The sequence below is a fragment of the Notamacropus eugenii genome, chromosome 4, assembly GCF_028372415.1.
Source record: "Notamacropus eugenii isolate mMacEug1 chromosome 4, mMacEug1.pri_v2, whole genome shotgun sequence".
In the NCBI taxonomy this organism is placed as follows: domain Eukaryota; kingdom Metazoa; phylum Chordata; class Mammalia; order Diprotodontia; family Macropodidae; genus Notamacropus; species Notamacropus eugenii.
This window is the reverse complement of record NC_092875.1, coordinates 135,270,530-135,290,254: the sequence shown is the minus strand read 5'-3', so window position 1 is coordinate 135,290,254 and position 19,725 is coordinate 135,270,530. Positions and strand designations below refer to the sequence as shown.

At 33.5% G+C, this 19,725-nt stretch overlaps 1 protein-coding gene across 3 annotated transcripts in view; it reads right to left on the bottom strand.

Moving 5' to 3' along the window:
* Positions 1-19,725, bottom strand: part of CSMD3 (CUB and Sushi multiple domains 3) — a 1,632,969-nt gene that overhangs the window by 5,532 nt on the left and 1,607,712 nt on the right. For all 3 annotated transcript variants that reach the window (XM_072603249.1, XM_072603250.1, XM_072603251.1), the window contains 4 exons: positions 12,758-12,823; positions 8,965-9,123; positions 2,285-2,397; positions 741-828 (listed from right to left, as the gene is read on the bottom strand). In XM_072603249.1, coding sequence (XP_072459350.1) covers positions 741-828; positions 2,285-2,397; positions 8,965-9,123; positions 12,758-12,823 — 426 coding nt within the window. The remainder of the gene's footprint in view (positions 1-740; positions 829-2,284; positions 2,398-8,964; positions 9,124-12,757; positions 12,824-19,725) is intronic.

Genomic DNA, 19,725 nt, shown 5'->3' with positions numbered 1-19,725 from the left:
TTTACAAGGTAAAGAAAAAGAGTCATTTCAAGATGAAATTTATGTTTTATATTTTAGACTGGGGACAATAGAGTGGTGAAAAGGAAAAAGAGATACTATCATCTGAGATAATATATAATATTATATGCTACAGAAGTTCTTAATAAATCCACTGAAGCGCTAATATTAAAGTGCTTATGCATTTTCTCAGACAATTTTGGTAAATGAAAGTGACAAATTCACCTTGGAAAATACAAGAACCTTTCACCACAGAAAATTAGCATACCTGAAGAGCACTAAGCTATTTCAGAAGGGGACCCATTACTCAAAGTTATTTTCCCTCCTACATAATATAAGCTTATTATCTAAGTGCCTCTACATTACCCAAGCAGCAAGAAAATTGCAAAAATATTCAAAGTGAAAGGAAGTATCACTGTTCTTGAGAGATAAAATCAAATAATTTATAGGTTAATATTTTCCTTTGATCAGTTTCACATTTCTTTTTTTTTTTTTATTTGCTGAAGGGAAAGATATTTTGTGATGTTTACTAGAAATACGGTGAAAAAGTAGGGGTTGAACAGACTTGGCACACAGATTCAATATTTCTAAAGGTTTTGATTACTTAAACAACTATCAAAGCATTGAGGGTAACCAAGACACTACAGAAGGAAATAAAATATTCATGACATCTATTATATAGACTCCATGGTAAGCTTTTTTTATAATATTCACAGTACAAGAGAGTCGAAATGAAAAATTACCTGATCGTTGAAGTCCAAACTGCCCATAATCTTTACCCCGAATAAATCCTTGAAATACATAAGTTGCTCCATCAGGTTCTGCAGAAACCTTTAAAACAAGTAAGGAGAAGGAAGATGAAATCTGGAAGAGTTTTTCACCATCTCTACTCTTTTCCTATCTTGGTGAATACTTAGGCTTATGTTGAAATGATTAATTCTATATAGGATTGTTCCACTATAAGTCTTAGCCCAAGGGTAATACAGTATTTTAAATATTAAAAAAACTATACCATCATTTAGAGAATAGAAATAATTTCTCACAGTTTTCAAATGCCTCTGAAATTAGAAAAAGAATTCCCACTGGTTGCATTTGTAGACCAGAGTGGCAATCTAAGAATGCATTGTCAAGGAACTAAAAGCAGTGACTTCATGGGACAACATACAGAACCTCATGGCAATTTCAATAATGAAAAATGATACCTTATACTTGTATGGCACATTATTATTATTTTTTTCCAAAATGCTTAAATATGCATAATTTCATTTGATTTCCCAACAATCATGTGAGGCATCAGATAATTTTATTAGCCTTTAGGAATTACTTACTAAGTGAATCACCATGTAATAATGACCCTAATTTCTGAGCTGTACAGTCTCCTAAATTATATAAATGAGGCTGTTAGGAAGGCACTTCCACCTCTCAACTATCTTCCATTTATATATTAAGTTTCACAATTAACAATTAATTTTTTTTTTGCGTTAAATATTGCCCTCTGTATGTAGTATCCTTTTTAAACTCAAATACTCTTGAGAAAAGCAACAGTCTTAACTACTCCTTACTGTGAATGAGTTTATTAGATCAATTTTTTCCATGAAAAATAACACTGGTGCAACATGAGGGTAAGGAAAGCCTGAGGGAAATAAAAGAGACAGTTTGCCGAGGAGGGAGGCTTGGGAATGCCCAAAGCAAATTTAGCTAACTTTATAATTTTTGTTTGGGGCCATCTCTGACCAAGTCACTGACCTATCACTTTATTTACTATTGGGACTTCCACATAGGCAAAGCTTGTTAGGAAGAATATTTCCTGAGCTATCCTGTTCAACCAAAAGCAAAAGCTTATTAACAGGGAGCTTTGACATGATTTCTGTGACAATGTACTAGCATCAAGTGACCATGTACTAGCCAGAATTCTTATAATGCATCTGATTTCTTTACCCCTCCTGGGCTGAGTATCAGTAGAGAAAGTTACAAAATTGAGTTGATTATTTACACATCCTACCTAACTTAGACTGTTCCACAATATTTCCTCTGTACCATGATCAATTTGTTATCTCATTTTTTTCTTTTCCTTTCTCCAGTAGCCACCAACTTAAAATCCATTACCTATATAAATGTACCACTAAAGCATACTGAACTTATTTTTCCACTCAATGCATGTCTACCATAATATTTCATTCATATATTTATGTATGTTTTGATTTGCGTAAGAAAAAAATTCTGATCGAACAAAAAGGTGGAAAGCGAAACTAAAGCTAACAAATGATGCTTGTATAAAAATACTTACAAAACCATCCATGGCCCAATTTTCTTCCTTCATTTTGCTCACTGAAGCATGAGCTGGTGTTTTAATAAGATCAATATGAAGCATTAGGCGAGCTTCTTGACTTTTATAAACCCCTAGAAAAATGAAAATGCATCTTAGGACGTGTAACATAGAAAATAATGAAGATTCATTTTATTTTATTATCTAGAGCTCTTAAACACATTCAGGATTATAGATGAGAGATGATAAATAAAGCCCAGTTTAAGCCCCACCTAGTCCATTAACTTTTTACCAATTAGCCCTAGCCTTCAGTGATCTCTGCCTTCCGGGGATACTCAAATTACTACATATTTTAACCTTTAATCATTAAATAACATTCACTTTATTATTATTTCTATTTGCACCTTTCTTTTTTGTGTATATATCTTTTCTTCCCAAAGTATGAGTTATTCATAGAAAAATGTCATGACATATATTTGGTGCCACAAGAATGTCTACTTAGCCATTCATTCAACAAACACTTATGGAAGGCACTAACATTAGGCTGGGTGCATTTCAGGAATGAAAGGAAGTCCTTGTGTTCAAATATTGAAGATGACACAGACACACAGCTATGTACAAGACATTATTTTGTGAAAAGTGAAGTATGCATGTAATCATGCTGTATGAATTCAGAGGAGGCATCAGTAATCAGTTCTGGGAAGGGATTAGGGAGAGTTTCATAGAAGAAATCTCATTTTAGTTGGTCCCCAAAAGATGAGAAAAGTACAGCATAAATACTGATTCAGAGTCAAGAAAGCAGAGGGATATCCAGGGAATAATGAAGAGTTCAGTTTGGTTGGAAGTTAGAGTATACAAAAAGATAGAAGTAAGATATGGCACCAAAGGGAGCACAGTGCCAATGTTCAAAAATAAGTGTTGACTGATTGCATTCAGATTCTCTCACTATGCCAACTCTCTTGTAATCTCATTTGAGATTTCTTTTTATATTCCCAACTGCAGGAACAGACTTTAGTCCTGCATCTAAATTATACATTCCAAAATATGTTTGTGTACACATTCTGAAGCTCAAAGAGTCATAAAAACTTTGTTGGGGAGCAGAAGGGCCATAGAATTTAGAATTAGAAGGGATCTCAAGGGTCATCTATTCTAACTCCTCCATTTCAGAGACCTCAAGTAAAGTGTGCCCAAGGTCACACAAGTCATAAACAGCAGAACAAGGTTCACACTCATATCCAATAATTCTATATCCATCACTCTTACTTAGGAGTTGTTACTAAATGAATTCATTGAGCTTCTTTCTTTACACATAGAATTTTGTTATTTGCAAGTGATGTTTTTAAACTGTGAATACTGAAAAATATGATTCATGTCAATAAAAAGTATGATTTATTATTAATTCTTCCACCTCTCATTTTGACACTACCAATGAAATAAAAGAAATGAGCTTCAAAATAGATTGACATAATGTAAAAATATAAGAATTAGATTTTTCATCAATATATTTTATTATTCATGATAATATTATATAGCACAGAAGCTTGGATTTATTTTTAATTGAACCTAAGTATATATATTCCTAAGGCTAAATCAAAGATTTGTTTTCCCTCCATCCCCTATAATACTGAGTTTCACTGTCCCAAGAGCAATTAGAATTGGCAAATGACAAATAGTCTATTGGCAGACAGTGTCATTTCATTACGTGGCATGAAAATGCTGAGGATTTAAGTGAAATCATACATTTGAGCATACTGCGAATTTGGAATACAAGTAAGCTGGCTGCTCATTGAATTCAGAATGACTGAAGTGAAACCCCTCCCTCAAAGGCTTGTTGTATGACTGTGTACAAGACAATCTCTCAGTCTCAGTTTCTTAATCTGTTAAATGGTGATGATGGATTGTTATTAGGATTGAATTGGCTCTCTCTCTCTCTTTCTCCCTCCCCCTCTCCACACACACGCACACACACACACACACATTCACTTTACAAACCTTAAAGTGCAATATCAATGCTACATTGTTAATATTATGTCATGATTAAAAAATGAGAAAGCACTACAAGCTATTTTATCTCCTATTACTATAGTTATAAAATATGTTAACTAAAGTGTCATCATTATGGCCATTAGCAAATGACAAATTTTTTAAACATTTGTTTGGATTTCTTTAAAGTCTTGTAATATACACCAAAAAAATCAAAGCACTTTCAATAGAAATGTGTTGAATTTAGTGTTGATCAAGCAAAGATGTAAAACACACAAACATGCACACATACACAAATAAATTAGCTCTGAATCACATTATTTATAAACTTTAAAAGTCTTTTTTTTCCTGCTGAGAACTTTAGATTGCTTTTGGTCTTAGAGTGTGTATATGTATATGCATAAGAGGTCTCTTAAAAAATTCTATTTTATTTTTTCATGTAAAACAAATTTCCATATTGGCCATGTCACCAAAAAAGCAAAAAAATAACAATATGGGGGAGATTGCACTTCAGTTTGTACTGTGTTCAATACTTCTCTCTCTGGATATGGATAGCATTTTTTTCATGATGAATACTTTGTAATAGTCTTGGATCATTTTATTGGTCAGAGTAGGCAAGTCCTTAACAGTTACTCTTTCAACATTGCTGTTACTGTGCACCAAGATTTCCCCATTCTCAATTTATTCTGCATCACTTCATATAGATATTGTTATGTTTTTCTGAAATCACTCCCATTGTCATTTCTATTAAATATAGTATAGTATAGTATATAGTATTCCATCACAATTATATGCCACAACTTGTTTAGCCATTCCCCAATTGTTGCCTCAGACACTTGACACTCACTAACTGTGTGACCTTGGGCAAGTCACTTAACCCCAATTGCCTCATCTTGGGTCATCTTTAGTCATCCTGATGAATATCTGGTCACTGGATTCAGATGGCTCTGGAGGAGAGGTGAGGCTGATGACCTGCACAGCCCTCCCTCACTCAAAACAAAGTCAAGTGCAAATCATGTCATTATTTCTCTGATGGCATGGTCCTCTTTGGCAAAGAAGGATGAACACACAATTTTTTGCCACCACAGAGAGAGCTGCTTTAGATATTTTTGTACATATAGTTACTTTTCATTTTTATTTGATCTCTTTGGTATACAGACCTAGTAGTGATCAAAGGACATGCGGAATTTTATAGTCCTGTGGACATAGGTCCAAATTGTTTTCCAGAATGTTTAGACTAGCTCACAACTCCACCAACAGTTTATTAGCATACATTTCTGATAAGTATGAGGTGCTACCCCAGAATTATTTTACTTTGTTTTTCTCTAATCCATAGTGATTTAGAGCATTTTTTTCATGACTACAGATAGCTTTAATTTCTTACGAGAACTGTCTATTCATATTCTTTGACCATTTATCAAGTAGGGAATGACATATTCTTATAAACTTGAATCAATTCTCTATATCTTTGAAGAATGCTGTTTCTAAGGCAAACAGAGGTTAAGTGACTTGCCCAGGGTCACACAGCTGATAAATACGTGAAGGTGGATTTGAACTCCCGTCTTCCTGACTCCAAGTCTAGTGCTCTATTCACTGAGCTATCAAGATCCCTTCTCAAAAGTCTTTTTTGCTTCTGACACTTCCTTAATCCATCTTCTCTTTTATTATCCTCCACCCCATATATCTTATCTCTTTCCTTCCCTATTTCCCTATTGGGTAAGACACACACACACACACACACACGCACACACACACACACACACACACACACACACACATACACTTTCCCCCTTCTTTGAACAAATTCAGAGGATGAGGTTCAAGCATTGCTGACCACCCCCCTTTATGCCCTGTACAATAAAAGCTTTTCCTTGTATGCTTCTTTTAAGGGAGAACATGTTCCCAATTTTATATCTCCTTTACCCCTTCTCACAGTGCATTCTTTATTGTCACATTTACATTTTTTTGAGATCATCCCAACATAATCATTTCAAACCAGTGCCTTTTGTCTATGTTGACTGCTTCTAACTATCTTAATAATGATAAAATTCTTTATTTCATGTGTTACCTTCCCATATGAGAATGCATGCAAAAAAATTAACTTTATTGAGCCCATTATTATCAGTCTTTTATGTTTACATTTTTATATTTCTCTTGAGTCTTCTGTCTGAATGTCAAATGTTCTTTTCAGCTCTGACCTTTTCATCAGAAATTCTTGGAAGTCTTCTATTTCATTAAATATCCATTCTTTTCCTCTGAAGGATTATATTCAGTTTTGTTGTAAAAGTTCTTCTTGGTTGTAATCCAAAATTTTTTGACCTCCAGAATATCACATTTCAAGCCTTCTGACCTTTTAATGTAGAAACTGCCAAATCCTGTATAATCCTGAATGTGACTCCATAATATTTGAATAGTTTCTTTCTGGCTGCTTGCAATATTTTCTCCTTGACATATGGGAGCTCTAGTATTTAGCTATAATATTCCTGGAAGTTTTCATTTTTGGAGCTCTTTCAGGGGGTTCTTAATAGAATCTTTAAGTTTTCAATTGATTATTTCTTGCAATATGATGTCTAGCTTCTTTTTTTTAATCATGGCTTTTTGGGAGTCTAATAATTCTAAAATTATCTCACCTTGATCTGTTTTCTACATCAGTTGTTTTTCCAATGAGATGTTCCACATTTTTCTTCTATTTTTTTTCATTCTTTTGACTTTGTTTTATTGTTTCTAGAAGTCTCATAGAGTCATTATGTTCCACCTGCCAAATCCTAGTTTTTAAGACATAATTTTCTTCAGGTAACATTTGTACCTCTTTTTCCATTTAGCCTATTCTGTTTTTTTAAAGAAGTTCCTTTCTTCAGTTCCTTTTCCATTTGTTCTAATTAATACCTTTTAAGGTATTCTTTCTACAGTATTTTTTGTACCTCTTTTACCAAGCCGTAAAATCTCTTTATATATATATTTTTTTTTATCATTTAATTTCTTTTCCCAATTTTGCCTCTACCACTCATATCTTTCATTAACTTTTCCAGGAATCCGTGTTCTGCTTATGTCCAACTGAGCTTTGTCTTTTAGGCTTTGCTTGTAGCTGTTTTCATGTCTTCTGCCTTTATTTTGATCTTCCTTGTCACCGTTGTAACTTTTATGATCAAGTCCTTTTTTTTTTTAATATTTATTCATTTTTGGAGTCTATTTATTGAGTTTGAATTTTTTGTTAAAGTTAGGTTCTGCTCCATATTGGTGGAGAGACACTGTACCATTCTTCAGGCCTTTGGTACTACTGTTTTCAGAGTTACTTCTACAGGTTGGGAAGTTTTAAGTGTTTCCAAGGTGGTGTAATCTGGGGAAAAATATGGTCACTGCTCTCCTGGTCTGTACTCTGGTCTTTACCCAGGAATGTCCCTCGTTCCTCTTCAGTGACAAGTACTAGCAAGTCTCTAGGCCCTGGAATTGTGACCAGGGTACCTGCTCCTTTGTGACTGACCGTAAGTGCTACTTTCTGGAAATGTAATTCAGAACTGTGTATGAATGGTGGAGTTTTCTATCAGTACCACCTGTACCCAGTGCTGACATCAGGTCCTCTGTAATCTCTTTCTCACCAGTTGTCTCCTCCTCTTATTCTCTCTGAGCTAAAGCTGCTGCTGCAGCTACTCCTGTTGCCATGTGTGGTCTCTGGACAGGCCTCTACCCCAAACTGTCCTGGAGCTTCTAAGTTTAATTAGTCTGGAAAACTATTTCATCCTGATCTTTTTTTGTTTCTGCCATTCCAAAATATAATGTAAAACATTACTTTAAAGTTGTTTGGAGGGGAATGTTGAGAGAATCTACTTTGGTTGGCTCTGGTCTCACCATGGAGATTCTTTTAAGACATAATACTAAATTTCCAAATGCATAATATTGCCAACAAATTATACAAATATTTTGTACTATTATTTCTGTCCTTAAAGTATGTTATTATATTGTTATGTTATTATATTATATTTGAATAATATATCCTTTCTTTGTTGTTTAGTTGTTTTTCAGTTTGTCTGATTCTTCGTGGCCTCATTAGGGATTTCTTCTAGGAGTGGTTTACCATTTCCTTCTCCAGCTCATATTCCAGATAAGGAAACTGAGGCAAACAGGTTTAAATTACTTGCCTAGAGTCACACAGCTGGAAAATGTCGAAGGACAGATTTGAACTCAGGAAGAGAAGTTTTCCTGACTCTAGGCTTGACACTATATCCACTGCACCACCTAGCTGCTTTTACATCCTTTCTACTTTCATTCATAGACATTCTAAATTAATAATAGCCATTATTTAAAGCTCAGGGAATGTTGTCTGACTAGAAAGTCTAATCTATTTAAAGGCATTAAGGTCTTATAATTCCAAATGTTTAAATGAATTGCTGAAATATTTAATTTTCTTCTTGTTCTTGTGCCACATAGACAAGTTCTAGATAATGAAAATGATGAATTATTTTGTAACATAAGTCCTCTTATTCTGCCTATACAAAAGGTTTTTGGGGATTTATTTCAGAATGTTTTTTACTTGAATAAATAAAGCAAAAAGTTCATTTAATAGTCTATCAATAAAAGTTAACCATAAACTACAATGTCTATCACAAACATCATTTATAGATAGAATATTGGATAAAATTGTAAATTATAAAATTATGACAAGTGATGAAAATGAAAATATCAAAGCATGGAATAGTTTTTTTAAATTTCTGACAAGGTACCTGACAATAGCAATTCCATATTGCTGTTGCTTAGTGTTGCATTTACTCTTCCAGTGGATGAATTAAAACTGGTCACTGTCAAAGTCATAGGCTGTTTCCTTCCTTTGAAATTATAAGAGCCTTTCCATATGTAATTCTGGGCGAAGACATCATCAGGAACTGCAGATACACAAAACATTCATAACAATCAACTCCTTGGGATTATGTACTTGAATTTGACTCAGTAAACATTTGATCAGTGAGTGATGATTTATTATAGTATACTAAGGTTCACAAAATGCTAACATTAGTGAACACAAATAGTGCCATATTGAATAAAATTTATAACACTGTGACAAAGACTATAATATAATAATAAAGACTATAATCTAAGAAATTGATGGGGAAAATGAACTTATAAAATCAACACAAAACTGATTTATAATTTCACAGAAGCTATGATTTAAATAATGCTGTAATTATATAAGCAGTAATACTGCTTTTCAAAACGCATTAGTTAAAATCCCACACTGTATTCATTATGTTAATAAGTATTCTTGTGTGTGCTAATATGTAGATGGCAATATTAAGGTATGCTGTGTCTTCAGATAATGAGAGATAACTTATTCAATGATACTGACACCAAAAGTTACTGAATAGATGTGAATAAAATATAAAATGATTTTCACTTGATTTTAATTGTATACCAGATAGACAAACAAGCTCTATCATATTGACATTTAATTTTCAGACAGAATTGATGTCTAAATCAGGGGTTCTTGACTGAACAACTGTGTTTCCCTCCATTGGATTGCCTCATGGAAGACCATCTTAAAACATCTTAATCCTAAACACTACAGTCATACCCTTCCTACCATTTGGTTTATTATATTACTTTTTTTTTTAAATAAGGCATACCATTTCAGAGTCATATTCCAGTGTTGTACTCAATCTCATCTTGTCTTTCTGATATCTCTGAAGTTAAATTTGCTACCTTTCATTAAAATTCTGAGTCATTAAAAAATTACATCATATTGAGTGATAAAATTACTATGCAATATTTTTCTTTCTCCTATGAATTTGTAGGTGTCTCTAATGCTTAGTTCTCACCTATATTTTACCTACCCATTGTGTTATTTATCTTGGTGAATTTATCTTGGTGAATATGTACGTATACGTAGGTTGTTTCCTCTTCAACTCACCGCCTACCCTCCCTGCCCCTCTTTTCAATTTTAAAACCCTTTCAATTATATTGCAAGTCAAATTTTCATCAGTCTGATTCAACCTTTGCTCTAGAGTTCATAGTTCTTGTTTTTTAAGTTGTGGTCCTGAAATCCACATTCTTGATCTAACTGTATGTTCTTAAGCATGTAATTACTTCCCAGAAGTACAGTTTGACTTGCAAACCCCATCCCATAAGGTCATATATAGTTTATCAGGAAACTAAAAGCTCTGTAGAATAAAGCTTTTCTTCTTCCTCTCTTTTGGTTGGGAAGTAAATGGCAAACACAATTTCACTGGTTGAAGGATCAGAAGAAATGAGTATTTGCAGTCAATTTTTCTTTAATTTTAGTCTTATGCACTTCACAATACCCATAGTATCTCTGAGTTTATTGCCTTTGGCTCAATTTTTGTCAATTCACAAGCAATCAGTATATATTTCATATGATCACTATGTATTTCTAGTTTGCTTAATGTGTATTCCAACCTATCCACAGATTTCATTCTTCAAAGGTTCCTTCCCTTCTTTATTACCTTATCCTATGATCTTGCCACCACACACAGAACCAACTTGATGAAGTAGCCACTTAGGAAATGTTTACTGAAATGAATTGAGACTTGGACCTCAATATAACATAATCAGTGATAATGTCTGATCATGTGAAATACACTTATTCTAAGCTCAATTCAATTTGTACTACACTTAAAATTCCCGAACATAATGCAATCTTTCTTTAAGAAGGTACTTCCAGAAATATTCAAGTGATTTTAGTCAATCATTCCAAATAGAAATTATAATGAATATTACAAAAATTCTGGTAACATAGCTTCCTTTTTGCTAAACTCTTAGATGAAAAGGAGTTAAAGCTTATGTCCTTTTAAGGATGATATTATTATAATAGTTAAACAAACAAAAATAAAAGTGCCTTTGATATAAAGAATGTGATAATGCCCTCAACTTCTCCCCAGAGCTCCAGGCCTATATTCCTAACTGCTTGCTAGACATATAGAACAGATGTTATTGCACTATTAGAACCATAAACTAAACATATTCAAAACAAAAATCATCATCTTTGAGTAGAAACCCACCTTTCTCCTTAATTTTTTTCTTTTTTTATTGATACCTCCATCATTTTCATCACCCAGTCTTGGAACCTCAGAGAAAACTTTGACTCCACAACTGCCAATGTCCAATTAACTGTCAAGTTCTCTCAATTCTTTCTCCTCACAGTCATCTCCTATTCTCCATTCCTATTACAACCACCCAATTTCAGGCACACGCATGAAACCTCACTTGATCCTCCCCCCACCTCCACCTGACTCCTTGCAGCTCTTAATGTGTCCTCAGACTAAACTACCTTGAATTCATTTTATATACATTTATAGTCTTATATAACTTTAGCTTTTCTCTCCATTAGAATGCAAGCACCTCAAGGACACAGAACTATTTCAAATTTGTCTTTGAATTTCCAGTGTATGTCTCAATGCCTGGCATATTGTGAGTGCTTAATATATGCCTGTTAATTATTGATTTCCTTGACTATTTTACTATCTGTGAGGCTATAACTTCTCTAAAACATCCCTCACACTGCTTGTTTAATAATTAAAACTAATTATCAACAATGATCACATTACTTTTTTTCTGTCAATGAATCCTCTTTATATTTTATTTAGTAGGTAAATTCCTTCCTGATTATCAGATCATTCAAGACTCTTTACAACTTAGCTCCAATCTTGCCAACCTCACCACAAACTGCTCCTTTTGGGTACTCAGAATCAAAACCAAACTCAACTGTTACTGATTCTCTGTCCTTGTCCTGTTCTCTCCATGTCTAGGATCAAAATTAAAGGCTCTTTTTTCCTTCAATGTTCAGGTAGGTAACAAAGCATCTACAAAGTTGTTTTGTTTTTTTCTTTTCCAGAACATTCTAACTGTCCCCTCCTGTGCTGAAAATTATTTTATCCACAAGTTTATCACAGCATTTTGCCTGGGTTTTTTCTTTTCATTCACCCCATTCTTCCTTGTATCATGAGATTTATGTGCATGACTCTTCCCTATAATTACACTACAAAGTTCTTGGAAGTGATGACTATAATACATCTAGTTTAATAACCCTCGCACCTGATAAGTTTGCTTATTTGAATTTTCTGGATTGAAATGAATTTGGTTCTAAGCCAAGAGGTTCATTCTAGGACATGTCTAAATTTTGTGGCTCTGATTCCAGACTAGGCATTAAATAAGTCTCTAGACTTTTCCAGACAACAATTCAGAGAGCATGTGAATGCCATGGATGTCGGATACACTCCCAAAGACATAGATTTTTAAATTTCTTGTTAAATAGTAATTGTTAACTCAGGATTTGACATTGACCTAGAAAACATACAATTTAATGAAATCTTTTAGTCATACATTTAAATATTTAGGACATGATTTATTTTGAAATTATCTTTTAATATTTTAGACAATATTATCATTTTGTTATACTATTAAATTTTATATAGATACTAAGTCTCAGAGCCAAGATTCTGATTAGGATCCTGAGCTATGAGATTTGTGTACCATGTTTTGTAGATATTGTATTCAATTACTTACCACTTAACTTTGGACTGGGTGTTCCCAAAGCTGGTCTAGGATCTTTCACCAAAATTTTGGAACCAGCTGTTGAAAAAAATGGCAGAATGAGACACACATACAAACAAACATATAATATATTATTTAATGTGAAGAATTCTCCAGTGTTTAAATCTCTTCTTTTTAAAATGTATGCTAATATTCTATAAGAATTCTCCATTATTACAAAATTTATTCCTCAAATTTGAATGGGACTAGGGGAGGGAAGGAGACAGGAGGAAAAAAAGGAGGAAAGAGAGAGAGGGAGGGAGGGAGGGAGAGAGAGAGAGAGGGGGGGGGAAATGTTCGGTGTCATACAAAATTGAGGATGACAGCTTGACTGATTCTGACAACTGGAATCATCTTGACAGCTGTACAGAAGAAGTTAGGGTTTGAGCGAAAAGATGAGTTCAGTTTTGGACATGTTGAGCTTGAAACATCAATAGGACATACAATTTAAGAGGTCTAAAGGCAGTGAGAGAAGTGGGACTATAGTCAGAAGAAAGACTAGGGGTAGATATGTAAATCTGGGAATCATTTACATATAGATGATAATGGAATTCATGGGATCTCTAAGTGAAATAGTATAAAGGGAAAAAAGAAGAGGATATAGAAGAGAGCTTTGGGAAAAACTCATAATTATATAATCCAGCAGAAAGGAAGTTAGGTTTTGATACTTAGAAGGAAAAAAAAATGGTAAGAGGTACATTCTATACAGGCAGCCAAAATTATTCAAAGATTTAAGAAAAACATGATTATCCATGAAATAAGAGTAGTCACAAACATAAAAAGAAACTCTAGCTTGTTCTGGCCACAGAGGATTGATATTCTGGTAGAATGGCAATAAGAGAAGGTGGCAAAGAAGTTCAATATTCATTTATATTAAATTTTGTATTCCATACATTTTCAGGTGCCAGAAAACTAAAGCATTTGCCAAGAAAATATATCTATACCTTAGCAATTGTTATATTGCCATATTGTTAACATGATAGAATATGATAGCACACAGCTGAGAAGAAAATGATGAAAAATTCACAGGAAAACATGGATAGACTTGCATGAAATAATGAAGAGTAAAATGAGCAGAACCAAGAGAATGTTGTATACAGTAATAAGAATACTGTTTTAAGAATGACTCTGAATGAATAATTTATTTTGACTATTACAAATACCCAAATTAACTATAAGGACATATGAAGACAGTATCTGAATCCAGAGAAATAATTGATAATTAGATGTGTGTATCTTTACACACACATATATATTTTATGTGCACATATATTTATTTTACACACACACACATATATACACATTTGTGTCTCATGGTAGCTATCACTAGGGTGGGGGGGAGAGAAGAAAAGAAAGTTACATGACAATTTTAGGATATATTTTAAAGGAATACCAAATTGTACATAATAGACTTGCAGTTTTATGTATAATCATATTTTTTTCTATTCTACTGTTATGTAAATGTTTGTTTTATTTCTTAAGTTCAGAAAATATAAATAAAATTTTAAAAAATCAAAAGGCATCAACAAAAAATGAGATTTCTTTTAAAGAAAAAATTGAACATTTGGTGGTAAACATGGTATTTGGGAGTCATTTTTCTTTCAAAAGTTGGAGGATCATAAATTAAGAATCTGGTGATCATTTTACCTTTTGACAGAGTTCACTTCATATCATACCAATTTTTCAATTTAATCTCCGCAAACTGAATAACAGAGTCTAGACAACTGGCATTTTCCCTCCATTGGACTTTTTCCTGCATGGATACTTAAGCTTAACTCATTTGAATGATTATAAATTTTTTTAGAAGATTCTGCAATGTTCCAGGGTTTGATGTGATCAACATAGTGTCATCTACAAAGAGAAATAAGTGGAAGAACTTTCCAACTGGAAGGAATCTCAATCTATTAAGGATTTACAGTTGAAACAATACAAGACCGAGGGAAACATGTTTGTTGTATTTATAGTTGTCTATTTTGTACATTGATAGTAATAAACAATTCTTGAAAAAATATTTCCAATATTCCATATTTCAAGGAACATTGTAAGATTTTGACATATATCTGAGAAACATTTTGTTGGAAAGTCAATAAAAATTATTTGGTTCTATTACATTAAGTGTCATAGAATTTTATTTTTTTAATCAAGTGTGATAATAAAGATGTAGCAAACTTTGCAACTTAAAAAATATTCACAGACTTCTATGAACTTTTGAGAAGGATGATTATATGATTACACAGACAACTATTTCTTCATTATCTTAAGGTTTAGATATATTTTAGAGGAGTGAGTACCCAGATAATCTCTGTCTCAAACTTTTCAGAAAATATTGAAATAAGTAAATATATCTTGATTCATTTTCAAATTCATATCTCTATTATTTGGATCATTGATTTCTAATAAAACTTAAAAATTATATAACAAAAATCAGACACAATCCTACTATTTTGAATGTGAAACCTCTTATCACATTGTAATCAATGTTTTTCATATGGCAGATAATGAAGGGTATAATAGAATCCTTAATAGAATGAATCATTGTTTATCTATTTAAAATTACAAATATCCTATCAATATTTACACTATTCATGCATTCTGCTAAGATTTCTTGCAATGTAAAGATGCCTCTAAGTCATATGCCCACATAAGTAAAATGTCTCCTACTGAGAGGGTATTAAAACTGTTAAAAATCCTATTTCTGGGAGGCAGAGATAACAAGGCAAAGAAAAGGCAGTAATTCACCTGAGCTTTCCCCAAAGCCCCTCTGAAAACTTTTAAATAATGCCATTAAGCAATACCTAGAGTGGCCAAACCCACAAAAGGACAAGGTGAAATAATTTTCCAGCCAAAGATAACTTTTAGAATGTCAGCAGGAAAGGTGTGTCACAACTGTGTAAGAGTACAGTGAAATCCAGCATAGATTGTACCAGCCTAGACACAGACCCAGCAAAGCAGGAGCAGTCCTTGGAACCACTGAATCAATAGCAGCAGCTACTGCTTCCAGAGCTGTCAGTTCACAGAGAGTAAGGAGGTGGAACAGCTGGTCAAGAAATTACAGGGGTCTCTTTGATAGCACTGAGGCAAGACTCTGTTGCTTTACCTATACTTGAATTCCATCTGCAGTCTTGGATGGCACTCCCAGGGCAAGGAAGAACACTAGTATACCAGAGCTTTGCAACCCCAGTGGAGTAGGACCCTCATCAAGTTTTCAGGACAGAAAAGAATAGTCACTCACAGACCAGAGACAAGCCAGGAGAGTAGTAAACACACCTTTCCTTAGAACATATCACCTTGGAAGAACTGAAAACTTACAGGTACCTAGAAATATGTCTGAAAATGGCTGCACCAAACCCCTGAAGCTAGAGGCAGTGTTCCCACCATGCTGGAAGCAGAGTCTCACTTTAACAACAAAGAGTTAAAAATCAAGAAATAGGTTGGAAAAATAAGCAAATGAGAGAAAAAAAAATTCTGAGCACAGAAAGTTACTATGGTGATAATATCAAAACACACACTCCAAAGAGTATAAAGTCAAAGTTCCTACATTCAAAACCTCCAAGAAAAATATTAATTGCACATGGAAGAGGTCAAAAAGGATTCTGAAAACAAAATATGAGAGGCAGAGGAAAAATTGGGAAGAGAAATAAGAGTGATGCAAGAAAATCATGAAAAAAGTCAACAGCCTAAGTTAAGGAGGTACAAAAATAATAAATAAAATAATAGCTTAAAAAAGAGAATAGGCCAAATGGGAAAAGAAGCCCTAAAAGTCAATGAGGAGAGGAATACCCTGGAAATAAAAACTGGCAAAATAGAAAAAGAGGCGCAAAAATTCCCTGAAGAAAATAATTCCTTAAAAAGTAGAACTGAGCAACTGGAAGCAAATTACTTTAGGATAAATCAAGAAAAAAATACAACAAAATAAAAGAAAATAAATTGAAGACAACATGAAATATCTTATTGGAAAAATAACTGACCTGGAAAAAAGATCCAGGAGAGAGAATTTCAAAATTATTGGAATACATAAGAACCATGATAAAAAAAAAAAAAGAATCTAGTTATCATCTTTCAAGGAATTATCAAGGAAAACTGTCTTGATATTCTAGAACCAGAGGGTAAAAGAGAAACTGAAAGAATCTATCTAACACCTCATGAAAGTGATCCCCAAATGAAAGCTCTCAGTAGACAAATTGTCTGTAGACAAATTACAGAGTTCCCAGGTCAAGGAGAAAATACTGCAAGAAACTAGAAACAATTCGAGAATCATGGAGCCACAGTTAGGATAACATAATATTTAGCAGCCTCTACATTAAATTTTTGAAAGACTTGGAGTATTATATTCTGGAGGGCAAAGGAGGTAGATTACAATCACCTACCCAGCAAAACAGAGTATAATTCTTCAGGGGAAAAGTGTGTGTGTGTGTTTGTCCTTCCATGCTGAAGAAGACCATGCCATCAGAGAGATGATGACATGACATGCACTTGACTTTATTTTTTGAGTGAGGGAGGGCTGTGCAGGTCATCAGCCTCACTTTCTCCTCCTGAGCCACCTGAATCCAGTGACCAGATAATCATCAGGATGACTGGAGATGACCCAGGATGAGGCAATTGGGGTTAAGTGACTTGCCCAAAGTCACATGGCTATTGAGTGTCAAGTTTCTGAGATGACATTTGAATTCAGGAGGACCTGACTCCTGCACTGGTTCTCTATTCACTTCACTGTGTAGCTGCCCCAGGTGAAAAGTAGACATTATGTGAAATAGAGGATTTTCAAGCATTCTTAATGAAAAGATCAGAGCTGAACAGAAAATTTGACTTTCAAATACAAGATTCAAGAGAAGCATGAAAGGGTAAACAGGATAGAGAAATCACAAGGAACTTAATAAGGTTATAATACTATATGGGAAGATGATACTTGTAACTTAAAAGAACTTTCTTATTATTAAGGCAGTTGGAGTATATATAGGCAGAGAACACAGGTGTGAGTTGAATATAAAGGGATGATATCTAAAAAAAAAAACAAAAAACAAAATTAAGGGGTGAGACAGGAATGCCCTCAAAGAGAAAGGGGAAGGGAGAGGTAGAATAGGTTAAATTATCTCACATAAAAGAAGTAAGAAAAAACTTTTACAGTGGAAGGAAAGATGAGGGAAGTGAAGAGGAGTGAAAGAACATTACTCTTATCAGAACTGAGTCAAAGAGGGAATAACTTACACACTTAATTGGGTATAGAAATCTATCTTACCCTGTAGGAAAACAGGAGGGGAAGGTGAAAAGAACAAGAGGTGGTGGTGGTGGTGATAGAAGGGAGGGCAGATTGAGGGAGGGGGAAGTCAGAAAGAAAACACCTTTGAGGAGGGACAGTGTAAAAGGACAGAGAAAATAGATTAAATAGGGGGACAAGGAATAGGATGTAGGAAAATATAGTTAGCAGTTATATATGAAAATAACTTTTAAGCAAGTTTCTCTGGTAAGGGCCTCATTTTTCAAACATATAGGGAACTGAGTCAAATTTATGAAAATAAGAGTCATTCCCCAAATGATAAGTGATCAAAAGATATGAACAGTTTCAGTTGAAGTAATCAAAGCTATCTATAGCCACATGAAGAAATGCTCTAAATCATTATTGATTGGAAAAATGCAAATTAAAACAATTCTGAGGTACTACCTCCTACCTATTAGATTAGCTAATAGTACAGAAAAGGAAAATGACAAATGGTGGAGGGAATGTGGGGAAAATGAGGCATTAATGCATTGTTGGTGGAGTTTTTAACTGAGTTTTGAACTGATTCAACCATTCTGTAGGGTAATTTGAAACTATACCAAAAAGGGATATAAAACCATGCATACTCTTTGACCTAGCAATAGCACTATCAGGTTTGCATCCCAAGAAAGATAAAACAAACAAAGAGAAGGACTTATGAGTATATCTATTAGCAGCTTTTTTTCTTGGGGCAAAGAAGTGGAAATTGAGAGGATACCATAGACTAGGGAATGGTTGAACAAATTGTGATGGAATACCATTGTGCTATAAGATAAGATGAGAGGGATGCTCTCAGAAAAACCTGGAAAGACTTGCATGAGCTGATGCAAAATGAAATATACTGTGTACAAAGTAACAGCAATATTGTAAGATGATTAACTGTGAATGACTTAGCTATTCTCAGCAATACAATTTTCCAAAATAACTCTGAAGGACTTTTGATGAAAAATGCTCTCCCCAGAGAAAGAATTGATAGTGTATGAAAACAGACTGAAACATTTATTTTTTGAGCTTGTTTTTGTCTTTCTTTTCTTTTATAACATGACTAATATGGAAATGTTTTGTATGACATGTATAACCTATATTGAATTGCTAGCTTTCCCAATGAGAGGATGGTAGAAAAGGAGGGAGGGAAAAAATTTGGAACAGAAAATTTTAAAAACAAATATTAAAAATTGTTTCTATATGTAATTGGAGAAAAATAAAATACTAAAATTAAAAAAAATCTAAAAAGATATAAAAATTAACTGGAAAAATAATATTTCTACACTTCACAAATCTATACTGTCATTGGAATGAGTAATCCCTGATCTGATGGGAGCTATCTTTATATAGTAATGGCCTTTGAGGGTTGATGTGGCCAAAAAGTTCATCATTCTATGACTAATTGGGAAATAATATTCTCTAAATTATGGTACAAAATTAAAAAAAAAATTCTGTTATTTATCTATCAGAACTGTTCAATAAATTATCTCTTTCCCCACAACAGTTTAATTTTAAGCCTTTAAATAATATGGACAATGAAAATACAATGCTCTTTCTCAATAATCACATTCAAGAAACCATCTAATTTCCTTCTGGGGAACTGTCTTTGTCTTGGTAAAGTTTTAAGCCATGTGGCAAAAAATGAAACATTTCTCTTTAATATTAATGCTGTTACAAGACTTAGGTTATTAAAATCTTACCA